This window comes from Balaenoptera musculus, chromosome 6 (genome assembly GCF_009873245.2).
Source record: "Balaenoptera musculus isolate JJ_BM4_2016_0621 chromosome 6, mBalMus1.pri.v3, whole genome shotgun sequence".
NCBI classification, from domain to species: Eukaryota; Metazoa; Chordata; class Mammalia; order Artiodactyla; family Balaenopteridae; genus Balaenoptera; species Balaenoptera musculus.
Window position 1 is genome coordinate 67,262,270 of NC_045790.1, and position 19,592 is coordinate 67,281,861.

Sequence of the window (19,592 nt, forward strand, 5' to 3'; positions counted from 1 at the left end):
TATAGCTTCCAAATGGATGAAAAGTCTATAGAGAGGCTGCGTTACCATGGAGTACAGTTTCCTGTTGGATTTGGGTCTAAGGAGAACACAAGGGAGGAGTATAGAGAGATGGCTGGCTTATGTCTCAGAATTATGAAAGGCAGGTGAACAAGAGGACAGGACACCAACACTTGTTCTCTTGCTTGGACTTTGCTATTTGACTGTTCTTTATAGTATTCTGGAACTGTAGTATACAATTACTGTTTTTATCTTGTGATATTCTCATCACATTCTTTCTGCTGCTCAGTTCCACACATTCTGGCTCTTCAGAAACTAAATGTTAACGAATTTAAAGTGAGAATACTGAATGAAGCAGCCTGTGAGATGCATAGAATATTAAAAACTTAATAACTGGGACCAGGATTGGTTGCTATTGGCATAAATTTTGTATGTATACCCAAATAATAATGCCACCCTTTGAGGCTGTCTTGGAACAGTCATTTGGAGTTAAGAGAGACACCCCCGCCTAAATCAACAAACAACAAGAACATGGAAATGCGGAACTGTTTGGATAAATGCATTCCTTCCACTTACTGCGCCCCAAACTCAACTTTAAAAAACAGTTAAAAGATTATGGCCATTAAAACCTGCCGTAGTTAGAACATTACCAAGAAGCATTTAAAGAATACTTCATTTCTAATACTATCTTATTGGTAAAGTACCTTCAATTTTGCCAAAGCAATTTCATATCTCTTTCTCACAGGGTTTAATTATAAAAGCTATCTTAACACTTTACACATTTACATACAATTTCCTCCATCACCTAGCCAAGAAATTTTCCACAAACATTGCATTTTTTAACACAATATACATATGGCCATTATTTTTCCCCCTTTTTTTAAAATTCTCAAATGTATTTTACATCCTGGTTCCTTTCTTCTGACTCATACTCATTTGTAGACTTTTACATTGCTATTCTTTCTAAGACCCATTGTTCTTCCTCTCCTCTCACTTGAAAAATATCCATTAACGAGTAGCAAAGAAAAGCATCTTGGAATAGGACAGCCTGGAGGCTTTGGAGCCATGAAGACCTGTACTTGGATGCTGGCTCCAGTGCCTACCTTGGACCAGTGAAAGAACACCTCTGTTTCTATTTCAGCATCTGTAAAGTGGAGATAGAAATGGTATCCACCTCACAGGGTTGTTATGGGGATTAAATGAGATGATGCATGCTCCAAAACAGAGCCGCCCTCACTCCTACCTTTTTGCCAAGTACTCTCACAATCTTTTTATATTAATATGTTAATACCAGCACTGGTTGAACTCCACACCCTGTGCTCAGTAGATTATATATACTATCTTATTTAATCCTTACAACCACTATGTAAGTCCTGGTATCATCTCCAGCTTGCAGAGGAGGTAACTAAGGCTTAAAAAAAAAAATCAAGTCACTTGTTTACTCAAAGTTACACAGTGGGTAAGGGGCAGGACTGAGGCTTGAGCATCCCCTGTCTTGTTTCAGAGCCCGAGCCCTGGTTTACTGACTGCCTTCTTGCTGAATTTCTGTATCTGACTGACCTCCATATCCTTCTTTTGGAGAGATATTTTCCTTCTTGTTCTTTTTTAGATATATTTTCTAACTTTGATTTTATATTGGTCTTATCACCTCAAATATTTTGCCAAGCCAAAATGGATATAAACAAATTTAATACTGAAGTTAAATTTTTTTGGGGGTACAAAACCTGTCCCATGAGTTCCCATCTTTAACTTTGAATTCTGTAGCCACTTTCTGACATTGTAGCAATCTTGCCTGCAAATCCATTGACTCCTTAAATCATCTTTAAGATTGCCTGGCATTTTAAATTCCTTGTATCATCATTCCCATGCCTTTTTCACACTGTCTTTGTCCGTTGGGTATCTTTTTCTCTCCAGAGCCATACTCCCTCCTTACCAATCTTAAAACATAGGCAGTAGAAATTCAGAATTTTCTCTCCCATTCTATCTTTTTCACATAGAAATGGAATAATGGAAAATTATTCTAAATTCATCGGACCTTGTGCAATAGAGCCTGACTGAGTTGTTGATATTTGACTGCTGAGGCTTATAAGCCTCTTCCTCCTGTGCCCCACATCTGGGCAAGTTGACAGACAGCTCAGGTGCCCCCTCCTTCGATGAGAGCAGGTGGTTCAAACCTCACAAGCCCCTACCCACCTGCAGAAAGCTTCACCCTGACCTCAGCCCCTAACTGCAATAAAACCCACACCACTCTCCTCTCCTTGCTCTCAAGCCATTTTGAATAAACTTGGGGCCTCCTCTGCCTTCTCCAGAAAGTCTTGTTATATGAATAATAAACCTTTCCATACCTCTTGGTGTGGTGGAGGCATCATTAATCTTGACGTCTGAACCAAATTTGGGGCAGAGTCTCCACAGCACCTTGTACTGAAGGAAGCCTTGTTCTTCTTCCTCTCATGAATCGCCTTCTGAGGTTGCTACCTTATAATATTTGGTACCCAGAAATTGCTCGACTGCCTCACTGCTGTTCTAATGCTGACTCTTAAATCTCCCTTGAGCTCAGTATACCTCCTGATTTTTTTCCCCTTGTTTTCTTAGTGTAGACCAAAAATTCTCACCAACCCATTCCTTATTTTGTACTTCTTTAATATTATTAATATTATTCCCCCTTTCTTCTGTGTTTATGCTTTTCTACTTTGGGTTGCCTCTTGCTCCAGTTTCTGTAGTGTACTCTTTATTCACTTCCACAAGTATTATCGAATGCCAGACATGATCATACAGAAGCAGACAGAATTATTGGGAAATGAGTATTTCCAGTCATGGTTTCACAATTTTTCAACCAGCAATGACTATTCTACCTTAACAAAGAATGGTTATATATGTAAAGTGAAGGTTACAAATACTGCCTATAATTATTGGAAAGTTATACTTTAAAAGTCATTTATTTTCAATTAGAAAGGTAATATATGTATATGGTACACAAATAGTAGACAAGGAAGGCTCCCTCTTACCTCAGAGTTCCCTCCCCTTCCCCAGAGGCAATCACTGTAACACTTTATTAGGTATACTTCCAGAAGATTGCAAAGCAAACATTTTATATGTACATATATAAATGTGTGTGCATATATGTATGTGTATACATACATGTATATATATGTACGTATACATACAAGCATATTTTTAAATTATACTTTTATATATACTTATAGATACACTTTAAAAAAACCTCACAAATAGAAATATGTGATACTAATGTGGACATGAGAATCAGAGAGCTTGTCTATCTTAAATTCTGTGTCCCCAATGCTCAGACACTATCTGGCATTTAGAAGGTACTCATAAATAGTTTTTGAATAAATGAATAATGCTATTCACAACATCTATCCTGAGAAGTGTCCCATATCACATGTACGTTCTACCTCATTCTTTTTAACAGCAAATTTTATTCCATTTTCTAAATTTGTCATAATGTTTTTAATTGAGGCTGTGTGATGGATATTTAGGTTCTTTCCAACCTTTTCTTTATAGCAGATTAAATTTATGACAAATAATCTATGCAATGCTTCTCACATGTTGCTTTTACACTCTGATGCTTATAAAATTTTTTGTTTGCTTTTTTCAGGAATACGCCATAAAAACTGATCATCCTATTAGAGGTTTGGGGTTTTCTGTTTTGAAGAACAGCTGCTTAAACATGAGAGAAATACCCAATAGAAAATGTGGAACGTGTTGACAAACAGGCAAAGTGGCATCCCTGACTGAAAAAAATTTTAAGTATTTTAGAACAAAGCAGTTGCTTAAAATTTTTTAATTTGTAAAAGCCCCCTGGAATGAACAGATGGTATCTATCTGTGAATTGACTGTAGGAGACAGTGTTTTGTTTGTTTACCAGTTTGCTCTTGGACAATTTACTAGGAATTAGAGATTAATAATTGTAAACAATGAAAGTATTGCTTACATAGCAGAATAGGTATAAACAATTTAAAACAACTCAAATATATCAGATTGAGAGGAACCAAAAAGTCTGGGAGGGAATCCCTGATACCACCTGGGTCCCCAACTCCCTCTCGGTCTGGACAAAACAGACCCCAAAAGAACCGTTGGGTCAATGCAACACTGCAATGCTGTTTGATTTATAATAGATAAACTAAGTAACACAGTCTAAAAAAATGTGAAATATACCTGGAAGATGCGAAATGGAGAATCTCACCAATGTGCCCTCTGAAGAAGGAAACTTAAGAACTGAGAGATTGATTTCCCATAAATGCCTGATTCACAGAACCGAGATGTATCTCCTGACCAATGAACATCCACCAAGAATCTCTCTCCATCCTCAGGGCAATGAACTCACTGCTTGGACTCTGGCTGGATGCCTCCTCTTTGCACTCCCTGTCCATAAATACAGCCCACCCTAATCCTCAATGGACTGGCCTGTAGCTTGCTGGAGCGTGCGTTTCCCAAATTGCAGTTCCTCTGCTATTCCTGACTCAATTTCTAGTAATTCGAGTTTGCCTTAGTTTACCTCTTTATTTAGGTTGACAAAGTTATATCATTAGAAGCCAAATTTAAACTAGCTGAGACAAATTAGGCAATTCACTTACACACAGTTGGGAAGTACAGGGCGAAACAGGCTCAGCTGTATCCAAGGTTTCACATATGCTCAGGGCTCACTCAGGTTCTGCTTCTGAGCTCTTCATCCTCTGTACGTTACCTCTTTTTCTCCTGCACACACAGTTTTTTCGTGCAGCCAGGAAAGATGGCCCTTCGCCGTCCCAGACTCATACAGTCCAACTTAGCAAATGCAGCAGACAAGCACACTTCTTCCCCAACATTGTTGGGGCCAATCTGAATATCTGGGAGAGACAGGGTATGGAAGCCCTCAAAGGATGGGGTTGGAGGGATGCTACATGAAGATAAGTTACACAGTCAAGGTACTAAGAGCTTCGTGGCAAAGACAAGAGTAAACAGAAAGCTGTAATTTCATGATGCTGTGTGCTCAGGAGCCCAGAAGAATGAGCAACCAAATCTTTGTTTTTAAAAATGGACTCAACCTTCCATGGTTAATATCAATGTTGCCTCATCTGAGTAAATGCAGAGTCTTTTGACCTTTATACTTCAATTCTCTTAAGAGCAACATTTTCTCATGAAAAACTGAATAGTAGTTTACTCAGCCCCTTTCCCCACCTTCCTCCCACCCACCACTCCCCGATCTCAAGAAAATAAAAGAAGCTTATTCTGACTTTCAAATGAGCAACGTTTTCTAGTCTATTTCCCCAGAATATGTTGACCTTATTGTTTCAATTGTGTTTCTGTATACATTATCATCAAGATTTCAAATAGTATTTTGGGGTGATGGGGGAGCACCGAAGCACCAGGAAAATTAAATAAATGCCAGTTTCAAAAGTAAACTTCAGGCAGCCTCATTTTGAAATGACTTTTGGAGTACATGTAAACTCTCAGATATTTAAATTGGAGGACACGAAACGTAAATATTTAAATGTTGAGACATTCCTTCATAGGATTCTGAAGAGAAAAAAAAATGATAAGACTTGATAATAAAAATAAAACTGAAACACGCATAAAGGTTGACTCATTTAGGTAAATTCCTCAGAGGCCAACTGGGATTTCCATGGGTGGTGATAACAGAAAATTATTTTTTAGGATGCCCAAAGCTGATTACCTAAGACCAGCAGAGAAACACAGAAAGTGATTGTAGGTTTTTTAAAAGTGACTTTGATTTCTATAGAAAAAGAAAACATTTTTAGCCATTACCAGAGGTACTTAGAACAGTATATTTCACGTCAATGCTGATCTCGACCCAGAAAGATAGAGAACAAGCCGTTTAGAATTCATTTATCCGTGGCTCCCTTAGAAATGGGGGAAGTTAGCTGGAATCTTGGGCGGCATAAACACTACATAATGAAATTAATGAACGCATCCTAGAAAATAATAAAAGCTTTGAGAAGCTATAGACGATTTAGCACTTCCTCTCTGGGAGATCTCTGTCTATTTAGAACTGTTATGTAAAAGAGTAAAAAGTCTGGCTTCGGCAGGGGTCTAAAATCTGCAGGAACCACTAGGAAAAGACCGCAGTAGAGACAAGGCGCTGAAATCAAGGGGCTAAAGAGAGTAGGGAAGGGCTGGTATCCTGCTGCTTTAGGAAAATGGGGAAATTCTGCAAACACTGATGGTTTGCAGCTAGTAAAAATGCAAAGAAGATACAAGATCCTAAGGTTTTTCCTAGGAGTAACAGAGAGCAAGCATATTCTAAAACTGGGCAAATATGGTTGTTGAGAGCTGGCAACAGAAGAAAACCTGCCTGCTCTGAGTCTCCAGGCTGTGTGGTATTTCTGCCTGAGAACAACAGAAAGGTCTCTCAGAATAAGCAAATCGAATTCGGTTTGGCTTTGTTATTATCACTCAAACACAGGGCTGTGGCCCTTTAAATCCTGCTCACGTGTGTAACATTTTGCTTAGTTAGGTGCATTTAATAGATTTTTACTTTATGAAAGAACTATAAACAGAATGGACGATATGTTGGACTCACCCTCCAATTATTTAGGCTCATTGTACCTATTTATAAAATTTACGCAGCCAGAGCTGGCCAGGTTGCAGATAGTCTCCACCAAAATACCCATTCTCAGAGAGGAAAGGAGAAAAAAAAATCTGCAGAGGCTCTACCCAAGACACCCTACTGTCCCTGTTAGGGGACTGCCCTTTGCACTATGCAACAAAATACTTACTATTAGTATCTGAACATCTCACCTACAGAGAAACGTGACGTGACGGTGACAGTGGTCTCACTGCATAGGAATCCTCACATGACAAAGAGATCACAGGGTCCTTTGAAAGCAGCATCTCCTCAGATGCTTTTTTATAAATTAAATAACATGGGAGGCCAATGACAAAGGCAGTGTTCTAAGGCATTGCTGATTAAATATCAATTAAAACCTATGATAAAAAACAAATCTGAAATAATTACTTAAAAATAGGTATATAACCTAAAAGCTTAACCCTAAAAGCTAGTCTTGACCACTAACCTGCTGGCTCTTACCTAACAGACAGGCAGAGCATCTAGAAAGAAACATGCAGCCTTAGCTGTGTCAGGCTTGCATTTCAAACCTATCACAGACTTCACTGAAGTTAAAGAAAAAGGGTGGAAATGGAAACTTCAAAACTCAAGCCTTCAAGAGACATTTATTTTGATTACTTAAAAAATGCAATCCAGTGAGCACCAGGTCTCAAATTTAAAGCTGGTCTTTAAGAAATACTTAAATAAGAAATAGCCTAGAGCCTAGATAAGAGCCTAGCCTAGATTCTAGAGCCTAGACTTTTTCTGGAAAGAGCCAGATGGGAAATAATGGCTTTGTAGGCTGTACAGTCTCGGTCACGAATCCTCAGCACTGAAGGTGTGTGACAGCAGCCATAGACAACATGCAAATGAGTGGTTGTGTTCCAATAAAACTTTATTTATGAACACTGAAATTTGAATTTTAAATCATTTTCAGGTGTCTGATATAAAATTCTTTTTGATTTCTTCAACCATTTAAAACCGTAGCAGCCATTCTTAGCTTGCTGACTCTACAAAGACGGGCTGTGGATCAGATTTGACCAGGTGCCATAGTTTGCCGGCCGCCACACAAACACCACCTGCCCATTCCACTTCACACTCTTTCGTAAACAAAGCCTGATGTAAGAAAACGGGACCCACCCACGAGAGAGAAACCAGGTGGTAACCCCTAGTGTTAATGGAAGGCCATGTTAACTCTAGGGGTGAGAGATGGAGAGAACAAATATTTCTTGAAAACCTAGTACTGTGTTTAAGTCTTATTGATTTACTGCTCACAACAATACTACTACATTGTGTGTACTAATGTACTACTAATACTATAGTATTACATGTACATGCACACTTTTCATCGTAGAGGAAAGTGAGACTCAGAAAATTTAAGTGCCTTGCCTCCACCTGGTTCCCAGGTAGGGTTTGAACATGCATTGGTCTTTTCAGAAAAGCTTCAATATGGTATTGTGACCTGGGAAGAACTGAGTTGATAGTGAAGACGGGAAGAACAGAAGCTGCACTCGGAAGAGATGAAGCTCAAGAAGCAAGAGCTTCGATGCCAGGGTGACGAGATGGAGCCTGAATTAGAGCCCAGAGGAGAGAATGTGAGGACTCGCTGCTCTGCTAGCACAGCAGCTCCAGAGGCCACCCCAAATCAACCCAAACCGACTGGAGGATGTGACCCCCAGGTTGGCCTGCCATGGTAAGAGAGGCAGCCCAGAAGCAGACAATTAACAAATATAATTTAATTAAGGCCAGACCATATAGCAAGTTAACCCCAGTTGAAGAGCTAGGGCTTTAATGTTGCTGCTTTTTACAACAGTAATCTATATTTACTTTATAGAAACTTTAGAAAAATACAGATAATATAAAAACTGCCCATCGAGATAATCACGTTTAACATTTTTGTGTAATTTAAATCCTTCTAGTCTTCTTCCTTTATGTTTTAAAGTGGGACTATGCTGTTCGTACCACTTTGCACCAAATATATCATGAACATGTTTCTGTGTCATTTCTCGAAGTCTAATTTGCAAAATGTCCCCCAAAACAAAGCAAACTGACCATAATCAAATAGGTTTGTGCAATTCTGCAGTGTCAGAGCCTCAGATGTTAACAATGCCTGTTTGATTAGAGCAAAGGCTTGCAAAGATCTCCAGTGGAGAAACCTGGTTCATCTTGCCCAGAGTATCCCTTATTTAACTTATTTAATCATGGGATCCTTCTATAATGTAACATTTGGAAAATTAATGTTCTACAGAATATCCTTTGGTGAAAAGCTGTTCTATATCATTTGTAATGGATGCATCATATTCCATTGTTATTTAAAGGTTTCATTAGAGGGCTTCCCTCGTGGCGCAGTGGGTAAGAATCCGCCCGCCAATGCAGGGGAGACGGGTTCGAGCCCTGGTCTGGGGAGATCCCACATGCTGCGGAGCAACTAAGCCCGTGCACCACAACTGCTGAGCCTGCACTCTAGAGCCCGAGAGTAACAACTACTGAGCCCACACACCTAGAGCCCATGCTCCGCAACAAGAGAAGCCACCGCAATGAGAAGCCCGCGCACCGCAATGAAGAGTAGCCCCCGCTAACCGCAACTAGAGAAAGCCCGAGCGCCGCAATGAAGACCCAATGCAGCCTAAAATAAATAAAATAAATTTCTAAAAAAAACGGTTCATTAGAACTAAATATTGAGATTGTTTTCAAATGTTCACTATTATAAACAATACCATTTACATTTTTGCAACTTAATCTTTGCAGACTTTCATGATAATTCCTTGGACATGCAATTGCTTGGTCAAGGATATGAACATTTTTATAGTTTTTAAGAAATGGATGTTATCATTTATAGAATTTTGTTTTACATGAGAAAGTGAATGCTACATTTCACTTCTAATTTTATTTCACTAATGATTAATACTTAGACATTTAATCAGGCAAATTTTTACTAGATACTTTATATTCTGTGACTATGCTAAAAGCAACATGTATTGATTTTACAGAGCAACTGAAACTCTCATATACGGCTGTTGGGAGCATCTACTGAAATGAATACATGCAAACTCTATGTATTAGTATTCTACTGCTATATAACAAATTACCGCAAACTTAAAAGCAAAGTCATTATTAGCTCACAGTTCTGTAGATCAGAAGTCCGACCCGTGTGGCTGGGTTATCTGCTCAGGGTATCACAAGGCTGAAATCAAAGCGTTGGGAGGATTGCATCCTCATCTAGAGGCTTTGGGGAGAAAGCCATATCCTATTTGTTGGCAAAATCCAGGTCCTTGAGGTTGTAGGATTGAGGTCCTGTTTCCGTGCTGGCTATCAGCTGAGGGCCACCCTCAGCTCCTAGAGACTACTTTTCAGTCCTTACATGTGGACCCCTGTATCGTCAAGCCCCCAACGATGCAGCAAGGACCGCTTGCACTTCGAATCTGACTAACTCTTCTGCTCCCGGCTGGCGAAAACTCTTGCTTTTAAAGCAGTTGGTGTGATTATATTAGGCCCACCTGGATATCTCCCAATAAAGCCCACCTGGAAAATCTATCATTAGGGCATGGATTCTTGGGGGCTATTTTTAGTATTCTGCTGACCGCCTCCTATGACTTCAGCAGTTCCAGTCCTAGATATATACCCAACAGAAATGAGTACATATGTTCACCAAAACACATGCACAAGATTGCTAATAGAAGCACTATTCATATTAACCAAAACCTGGAGAAATTATTCAACAAGAGTTGTGGAATATTCTTATAATTGAATACAGAAATGAGAGTGAACAAACTACAACTACTTACAATGACACGAATGAATCTCATAAACATAATGCAGAGTAAGTAGATAAACGTGTTTTGTGGGAGCAAATGGAGGGGTACCTAACCCAGCCCAGAAAGTCATAGAAAGCTTCCTGGGGGAAGGTACAGCTTTCACTGCAAAGGATTGGAGGAGTAATGGAGGAAGGGGAGGACAGGGCTGAATTTTAAATTTAAAGAATAATATGAACAGAAGTAACACATCTGTAAAAATTATAAGCAGATGGGTATTATGAATGGATGGCAAAATAGTGGGGAAAAAAGGTGTGCCTAGCAAATTTGGCAGGAGTCAGAACATGGAGAACCTTGAAAGCCATATTAAGAAGATTGACCTTAATCCTGTAAGTGATGGGGACATGGGCGGTCCTTGTGAAAGGAAGGACATGGACAGTTTATATTTGGGACACTGACACTGCAAAGTGGAAGATGATGTTAAAAGAGGAAAACATGGAGGAAACTAGACTAGTTAGGAGGCTATTCAAGGAATACAGGTGAGAGATGATGGGAGCCCGAGTTAGCTGGAGTGAAGAGGAAGAGGGACAATATAGGAAGCAAGGATGCCTCATACCCACCTCCCTTGCAGACATCTCTTCTTAAAGTCTTAAGAAATTTTTATAGTTTTAAAATTCTTATGGCCCAACTGTTTCCTAGAAAACATGCACCAATCTGGATTCCCACTAACAATATGCCCATCTCCCCCAGTTCTTGACAAAATGAGTGCTTTATTTTTTAAATCTTCACTAAATGCATAGGCAAATATAACTACCTCATTTTTTTTATATTGTGTTTTTGATTGAAAGCAGGGTGAACATTTTAAAATGTTTGATTGTTTTTATGTCAATAAATAAAGTGTCAATTCATATCATTTGCTGGATTTTTCTAAATAAGTGTTTTTTCATATTGACCTGTAAGAAGTTATATATATTAAAGATACTAACCCTTTCTTTAAAATTTATTTATTTATTTATTTATTTTTGGCTGCGTTGGGTCTTTGTTGCTGCGCATGGGCTTTCTCTAGTTGCAGTGAGCGGGGGCTACTCTTGGTTGCAGTGTGCGGGCTTCTCATTGCACTGGCTCCTCTTGTTGCGGAGCACGGGTTCTAGGCACGCGGGCTTCAGTCGTTGTGGCACGTGGGCTCAGTAGTTGTGGTTTGTGGACTCTAGAGTGCAGCCTCAGTAGTTGTGGCAAACGGACTTAGTTGCTCCTTGGCATGTAGGATCTTCCCGGACCAGGGCTCAAACCCATGTCCCCTGCATTGGCAGGCAGATTCTTAACCACTGTGCCACCAGGGAAATCCCAATACTAACCCTTTTGAAGTGCATTTTTCCATATCTGTACCTTTTAATTTTGTTTAGGCTAACTTTTCATTTATAATAGTTTCACATTAAACAGTTACATCTATTAATCTTTCTGTTATTGGTTTCCACCTTTAGATTTGTATATTTGAGTTCTTCCCCAAATCATAATTTATGAATCTTCACCTATATTTTCTTCAAGTGATTTAATCATTTTATTTAAAGCTTTAATCGATATAGGAGTTAATTTGGTATATAGTATGATGTACCTTGATTTTTTTTCAGATAATCAACTGGCTAAACACAATGGATACTTCCTGTTTTCCCCATTGATTTGGAATGTCACTCTTACAAAATATATTAAAGTATTATGTCTTTAAAACAGGCTGTAATTCCTGGTAGGGCAAATTCTCCCACTTTTCTTTTACAAAATATTCTTGACTATTCTTGTAAGTCAGGGTTAAACTAGCTTCCTACAGTGAATTGAGTTGTTTCCCATCATTTTCTATGCTTTATGTTCTAACAGTTTAAATTCTAAAGAAAATGTTGGTTCCTTAAAGATTTCAAAGATTTTGCCTATAAAATTATCTGGGTGCTGAAATTCTCTGACATTTGTCAACTTCTTTTATAGTTTTTGGTCTATACTGTGCTATTCATCAAAATTGTTCTTTTCCTAGGAAAGCCATTTAATCAAAATGTCCAAAATTATTAGATCATTATATCTATAATCTCTCTTTTCATTCGTAATATCATGCATTATTTAGATTTTCTATTTTTCTTGTTTTGCTTTGTCAAAATTAACTTTTATTGGTCTTTTCAAAGATCCACCTCTTGGGTTTATATGTCAATCTCACTTTAATTTTATTCTCTCCTCATGCTTTTCTCAGATTTTGTTCAATTTCTGGCTTCTTGAATTGATTGCTTGGTTTATTTGTTCATGGATAATAATAAAAACATATCAGGCTCTGAATTTTTCTTCTAAGTAAAGCTTTTGGGTATATCTTGGATATACAGCTTTCTTTATTTTTATTGACTTAAATGCTGATTATAATTTGTATTTTCTCTTTGATCTAAGAATTAGGACAATATTTTAATTTCTGCTATTTAAAAAATTATCCTTTTGTTGTGAATTGTTCACTTTATTGCCTGGTGGTCAGAAAATGTCGTCTCTGTTACTTACAGTCTTATTATATCATATTTTTGTACACATTCCACAAATATTTGAAAAGAATATGCACATTACCAAAATCCTCTCTTTTTTGGGTAAGACTGTAGTTTTCATGAAATTCTCCTGCTGTTTTTATTTGTTTGTTTATTTTTTATTTTTCTTTTTGTGTATTTTGATGGAATGTTACTAGCCACTGTTACATCTTCAACACAGAATGTGCCCGTATAAAGTAATCTCCTCTTTCATCCAGTTTTTTTTTACATTAAATTCTATTCGTTTCTGTTTTCAGTATGACTACTGCTGAATTATTTTTTGTTGGCCTCTGCCTTGTTTATCTTTACCAGATAAAGATAATCCTTGTCATTTCATTTTAGGTGAGCCTCTAGTGAAATATGCGTGCACGCACGTGCACGCGCACGCGCACACACACACACACACACTTTCATATTTTGATCCAAATTGAAAAATCTAACTTTAAATAAGGAGATTTAGGTGACACGTGGATTCTACTTTCCTTCTTATTTTGTTTGGTTTTCTTGTGTCTCCTTTCTTTTTCCTATCTTGTGCTATGTATTGATCAAGGCAGTTTTTGTTTCGTTTTCTACAAATTGTGCAAGAAATGACTATACTTTCTATTTATGATTTTCCACCTCCTGATTACTCTTCCCCCTACCCAACCAGCGGTCTATTTCCACTATTCTAATGTAGCTCTAATAAGTCACCAATAACCTCAAATACCTAAATACTGTGGACACATTTCAGTACTAGTCTTACTCCAGACCCCAGTGACATTCAACATAATTGATTACTCTGCCTCCCCGACTGCCCCTTATCCTAGGACCCTGCAGTTTTCTAAGTTTTGTTACTTCTTGAGCCAACTTTCTATCCCCCCTCCCCTCTGTTCTAGACTCTAACCCTCTCTCTCTATTCTACCACAGGTGATCCCATTTCTGTGGCTTCAGTTACCATCAGACATGATTGTGACTTCCAAATCTCCAGTCCACACAACTTTTCTGAGCTCTAAACTAGTATACACAATCGCTGTTCTCTCAACATGTCCACATGATGTCTGACGGGCACATCAACCTCAACGTGTCCACGGATGAGTCCATGACTTTCCTGCACACCAGCTTTCTCCTTTCCTCCACCTTATCAAACTTCACTAACCTGTTGCTCAGGCCATAATAACCTGAGGGTCATGACGGGACCTTTTCATCATTCACCCCTGACATCCTAACATCTTCAAGTCCAATGATTCTGCCTCGGAGGTGTTTTTGGAACTATTCACTTCTTCCTACTTCCACTGATCCAAATAACCATCATTTCTTGCCCGGACAAATGCTAGTCTCCACTCTTCCACTCTTGCCCCTCTAAAATCCATTTTCCACCCAGCACCCAGAAAGAGCTTCTTGAAATATATATCTGATCATAACCTTCTTCTCTTGCAAACTTCCATAACACTGCCCTGCCCTGCCCTTAGAATCAAAATCAAACACCACATTGTAACCTGCAATACCAGGCCCCGTGATGTGGCCCGTGCCAACCACCCCTACTTCCCATCCCCTCTCATCTTCCTTGTTTATACTCCAGCCACCCCACCTTCCTTGGGTTCCTCCAAAATCCTGAACACTGTCCTGCTGAACTCCTCGCACTGGCTCTCCTCGCTCCCTCTACATCTGTAGGCCTGGCTCCTCCGTGTCACCCAGGTCCCCGCTCAAATGTTTAAGTCCCCTCAGGGAGACTCAATCTAAAGTAGCCTTTCCCCAACACTCAAGTCACCCAACTCTATTTCCATCATAATGCTTATCACCATCCGAAATCACATGGATAATTTGTTTACTTGCTTATGTGTTTCCATCCACTAACACATAAACTCCTTGAATGCAGAGAGCTGGTATGTTTTTGTCACCTTCCTGTCCTCAGTGACAACAATGTGTGGCACTAACAGTTGCTCAATAAAATGAGTCAAATGCAAATAACCTGCTGCAGGCATAGACAGATGGAGGGTTGGATTCAGCAGATCCAGATTTAAATATGGTCTATACCACTTACTAGATGTGTCTTTTAGCAAGTTAGTAATTTCCTCATCTGAAATATGTGGATAACAATGGTATCTTCTGTAAGGAGCTGTACAGAGCTGCTGTAAAGATAAAATGAGAAAAAAGTCCTAAACGCTTGGCACTGTGACCAGCATACAATAAAACCTTAACAAACACTAGCTAGCTAGTATGTATCTATACTAGATTATACTACAATTATAGGTTTTAGAGTCTCTAGACTAAATTACACACACACACACACACACACACACACACACACACTTTGGTGTTCATCTTCACTTGGTTTAATGGGTCTACTGTTTTGCCTTTGAGACTTCAACTTGTGTGTTCTTATCAATATCATATCTCAAGAGAACAATCTGAGTAATATCCTCTGACTAGTTCCTGGCACACACCAGCACAGTTATGAGCTTTATAAACCTCTTTAAGTGATTTACCTGAAAATATAAATATTCCCCTCCAGTATAATACAGCGATTTCACGTGGCCTCCGTTCCATCTACTTCCCCAGAGGTCTGTGAATAGTAAATACACACAGGTCTACACAAATATCTCACATGTTGAAAGGCCTAGGGTAAATCATCTTTGCACTCATCACAAGTTAAAGAAGTAACCCCCAGTATGACAAAAACATGCCCCTTTTACAACACATAATGGCTGGAACAATGCAATCTTTATCATTTATTATTTTTATTTGGACAACATATATACATATGTACAAAATACCTACTGTCAGAATCCTCTTGTATAATTTCATTTGATTTACAAAAACGGGACAGCAAAATAACTTAGGTCACTAATACTGTACAAAAATAAAACTGATTAAACAGTTGTAAAGATAAGTATCTTACAGTGTTACAGATCATTCATCTGTTGTGAAAGAACATCTCAATCTATCCAGAGTGATGAGTACTGTGCTTAATCTACCTGCAAACTGACAACCAGTCAGTTTCTGTAATTATAACTATACCAAATATAATTCTCAAAAGAAGCATGATGTAGGGCTACACCTTAAAGCCACGGCATCGTTCCACAGTGGTGAAGGGCTTTCTTCTTCCCTAACCAAGGAGAGGAGTTATCTTAACTCTAAAACTATTAAATTTTCCAGAATATGACAGCTACTTACAGTATTAGATAAAACAATTTTTCTTTCTTTTGAAACACCTGCAATAGTCTTTCAAAAAATTCAGTTTGGTTAAAAAAGTAAACAAAAATTACTATCCTCCATTTGGATTTTTTTAAGTTAAATCCATGGTCTTTTTAATATAAAAAGTAATTGTTTCATAGTTTTAGTGTTCAACGAACTCTAGTAGTCCTATTTGAACCATATCTTGATAGAGTAAATCTAATTAGAATGCTGGTTCCTGTTTTGTGACATTTTAAAACAGGATTTATCACAAGGAATAAAAAGCCTTGAGTTTATACGTTATGTTACTATAACATATAAGAGAATATCAAATGTGTGTTCTTCAACGACTTGAAAAGGCAAGTAGCAACTCTTTTGGGGAAGTAAATTGTGCATTTTTTTTTAAAACAAGTTGCTGCATTTACATCCATCGAAGTGCTGGACAAAAGCCACATGTAGATTTACTCCTGAAACTACAAAGATTGTCTTTCACTGACTTTGCTTGGTTTTCCTTCATTTCGTTCTGTGAGGGAAAGATGAGTTTGTACAAGTTAGTGGGTTGCTAGGCAACGCCAAACTCCTCACTCACTAAAAGGCAGCATGCAGAGGATCACAAGCAGAACCATTCCATGAGTTCAGTAAGAAACAGGCAGCCTAACCTATTTCGTATGGAAGAACAGATGTCCTTAAAACTTATTTTGGACACAGAAATTAAAATTTGGTTTAAAATAAGCGTTTCAAAAATCTGAAACAGAGGTAGAAAGTGTTCTTTATTTTTCCTGACATGTTTTCCCGTGAGAAAACACTTTCCTTTTTATCCCATGGACTGCTCCCAGTCCCTAATGTTAAAAGCAGTTCTCTTTCCAGAACTACTGATACAACTACGCTGGTTAAACAAACAAAAGAAAAACACCGTGCTAGTGATGGCTACTGTATTGGAAGTTGGAGTCAGCTGTGACCCATGCCTGCTGCAGGAGCCCACACTGGTTCTGAACTGGAAATAAGCATGTGTCAGGTGAAATGATGAATTCACCCCAGGTTTACACAACACGTCTCATAGCACACGTATAAACTAGAGTGCACCATAACTCCCTGTTTTAAATATCAGATAAAATTGTCAGAAAACGTTGTTTCTGATGAAAAAGAAGAATATGTAAACATTTCCCCCATGATCACTGCTGACTCCCCTATTTGAGGTTTCTTCTCAACGATGAAAACTCGGTTCATTTTTCTGACCACGTAAAGGCCAAAATTAAGTTTTCAGGTAAATGGTATACTATGCATATAGTGGTTGAGGCCATTTTAGACCCCTGGATACGAGATCTTATAGTGGTGAGGCTACTGATATAAAAGATACAGTGTTGTGTTTTCATTCCTCTATGTTCCATGTGCCTTCCTTCTCCAAAAGGGATGATTTTGCACAGTCTCCTCTGAAATCATCGTGGTATCTTCCCTTAGCGCTCACTACTTATAGGGGTATGTTATTTTTCTTTTCACATTTCAGCTCCCTTTTCCTTTTATTTAACTCTTGCACCTGTTATTGGGGGTTCTGTAGGAACATGGGAAGGTAACCAACAAACCTTTTCCCCGAAGAATAAACATTTCCAGAGCTAGTTACTGTTATGCACCCATTCAAATAAAACCCAACAGAGTCAAAGCCCTCGCCCTTCGTGGCATTATGGTACAATAAGAAGAGGTTAATTAAAAGGATAGGAAATTTTGGAAAAGTTAATAGAGTTAAAATTGTTTGTTCTTTTTTAAATTAAAAAATATATATACTACCCTCCTTCTCCTTCAGCATCTGTTGTATATATTCTGCCCTCACATCTCTGCCATGATTTCATAGGGAAATGTGTATACTGTAAAATAAGCAGATTATAACGTGGTTCCAAACAGAATGTCTGCTTCTATCCTTAAAGCATGTATTTAACTTATTCATCCTCTGCGTTAGAAAATAAAAGTGCAGCTTATGTTCAAAAAGTACAATTCATACAAAGCAAGGTTTGAAAATTCTGTACTTACAGTAACCTTTCAAAGGTGTGTCTTGATTAGTATAAATTCATACTGCTTACCCATTGGCTATAAGTAACTTTTTTGTTTTCAAGTCTTTAGATGACAGATCATGCTGGAGTAGATGTGCTCTTGCTTGCATAAAGACAGCTGTGCTATGGCGTTTCGTATCTCAAAAGGTAACGTGATTCAAGAGAGTGGTTTTGCTAAAGAAACTGAAGCACACTCGTCATTACATTAAAAGGTAAGAAAACAATTCTGAGAGAGAGCAAGCAGAAAGGGCCCAGAATCACTGCGTGATGCTACAAGTCAACTCACCCAGTCAGACATATGTACACCAGTGTTGAATCTTTAAAATTCTACCCCAGTCTTGGCTTTAACCCCCTCCCCACACCTGCCACCCCTCCACCCCCCCAAAAGAAAATTAAGGAGAGGAAAAAAAAAAAAAAAAAGCATTTGTCTTCCCTCCAACAGTCAGAGACGGTTCAGAGTTGCCTCTGCAAGGGGGACCAAGTGTTGACTTTGATCTTAGGCTACAATGTGCTTTTTAAAAACAACGCAGGGAGAGGAAAATTAGACTAGTGACCAAAGAACAGCGACTTCCTGTGCTGGCAGCGCGCCTCTTCTGGGCCGTGGTTCCCACCTGTCTGTCTGTTCGCTGGGAGTAGTTCGTCCTTCCGGGTCCGTCCCTCCCTGGCTCGGTGGGCAGCACCTCACAAAGGGTTGGCCAGCGCCTTTTTGGATCGCTTGATCATGCTGGGGTGGAACTCCGTGTGCCGCCGGGCGTGCTTGGTCAGGTGGTCGCTCCTCATGAAGCGCTTCTCACACAGCGGACAGCGGAACTGCTTCTCCCCCGTGTGGGTCCGGTAGTGGCGGGTCAGCTCGTCGGAGCGAGAGAACTTTTTAAGGCAGTCTGGCCACGTGCAGGGAAAGGGCCGTTCACCTAAGAGAAGAGAATCAGGGATACAGGTTAAAGAACGTGTAACTGAAATTCTCCAGGCTGGTCCTGGTCAACCACCCCCATGACTCAGAAAATAACTCCTTTGTGTTCTGGGCTGAATTGTGTGCCCCCCAGTCACAGGCTGAAGTCCTAACCCCCAGTACCTCAGAATGTGGCTGTATTTGGAGATAAGGGTCTTTAAAGAGGCGATTAAGGTTACATGAGGTGATGTAATCGGATGACTGGTATCTTTATAAGAAGAGGAGATTAGGTCACAGACTCGCAGGGGAAAGGCTGTGTGAAGATGCTGGGAGAAGATGGCCAGCTACAAGCCAGGGAGACGGGCCTCAGAAGAAACTGACTCTGCCACCAACATCTTAATCTTGGACTCCCAGCCTCCAAAATGGTGAGAAATAAATTTCTGTTGTTTAAGCCACCCAGTCTGTGGTACTTTGTCATGGCAGCCCTAACAAAGTAATACCACGAAGAAATTGCTGAGAATCGTCTTCTCTAGGTAAATGAGCTTGCTATTTGTACCCAATGGATCCCCAAGAGCCTTGGAAACTATATTTTCCAGTTTTTGTCTACGCGGTTGCTGGTTTCACGAGTTCTCTCCGAGGAGTCAAAAACCT

The 19,592-nt window shown here is 39.1% G+C and overlaps 1 protein-coding gene across 1 annotated transcript in view; it reads right to left on the reverse strand.

Annotated features, from left to right (window-relative positions):
• KLF9 (Kruppel like factor 9) overlaps window positions 1–19,592 on the reverse strand; it is a 100,440-nt gene that overhangs the window by 60,536 nt on the left and 20,312 nt on the right. Inside the window, exons 2-4 of the mRNA XM_036854761.1 lie at window positions 18,083–18,963; window positions 15,323–15,399; window positions 14,878–14,965 (exon numbers count right to left, since the gene is read on the reverse strand). Of these exons, the coding sequence (XP_036710656.1) occupies window positions 18,734–18,963 (230 nt within the window). The 3' untranslated portion in view covers window positions 14,878–14,965; window positions 15,323–15,399; window positions 18,083–18,733. The remainder of the gene's footprint in view (window positions 1–14,877; window positions 14,966–15,322; window positions 15,400–18,082; window positions 18,964–19,592) is intronic.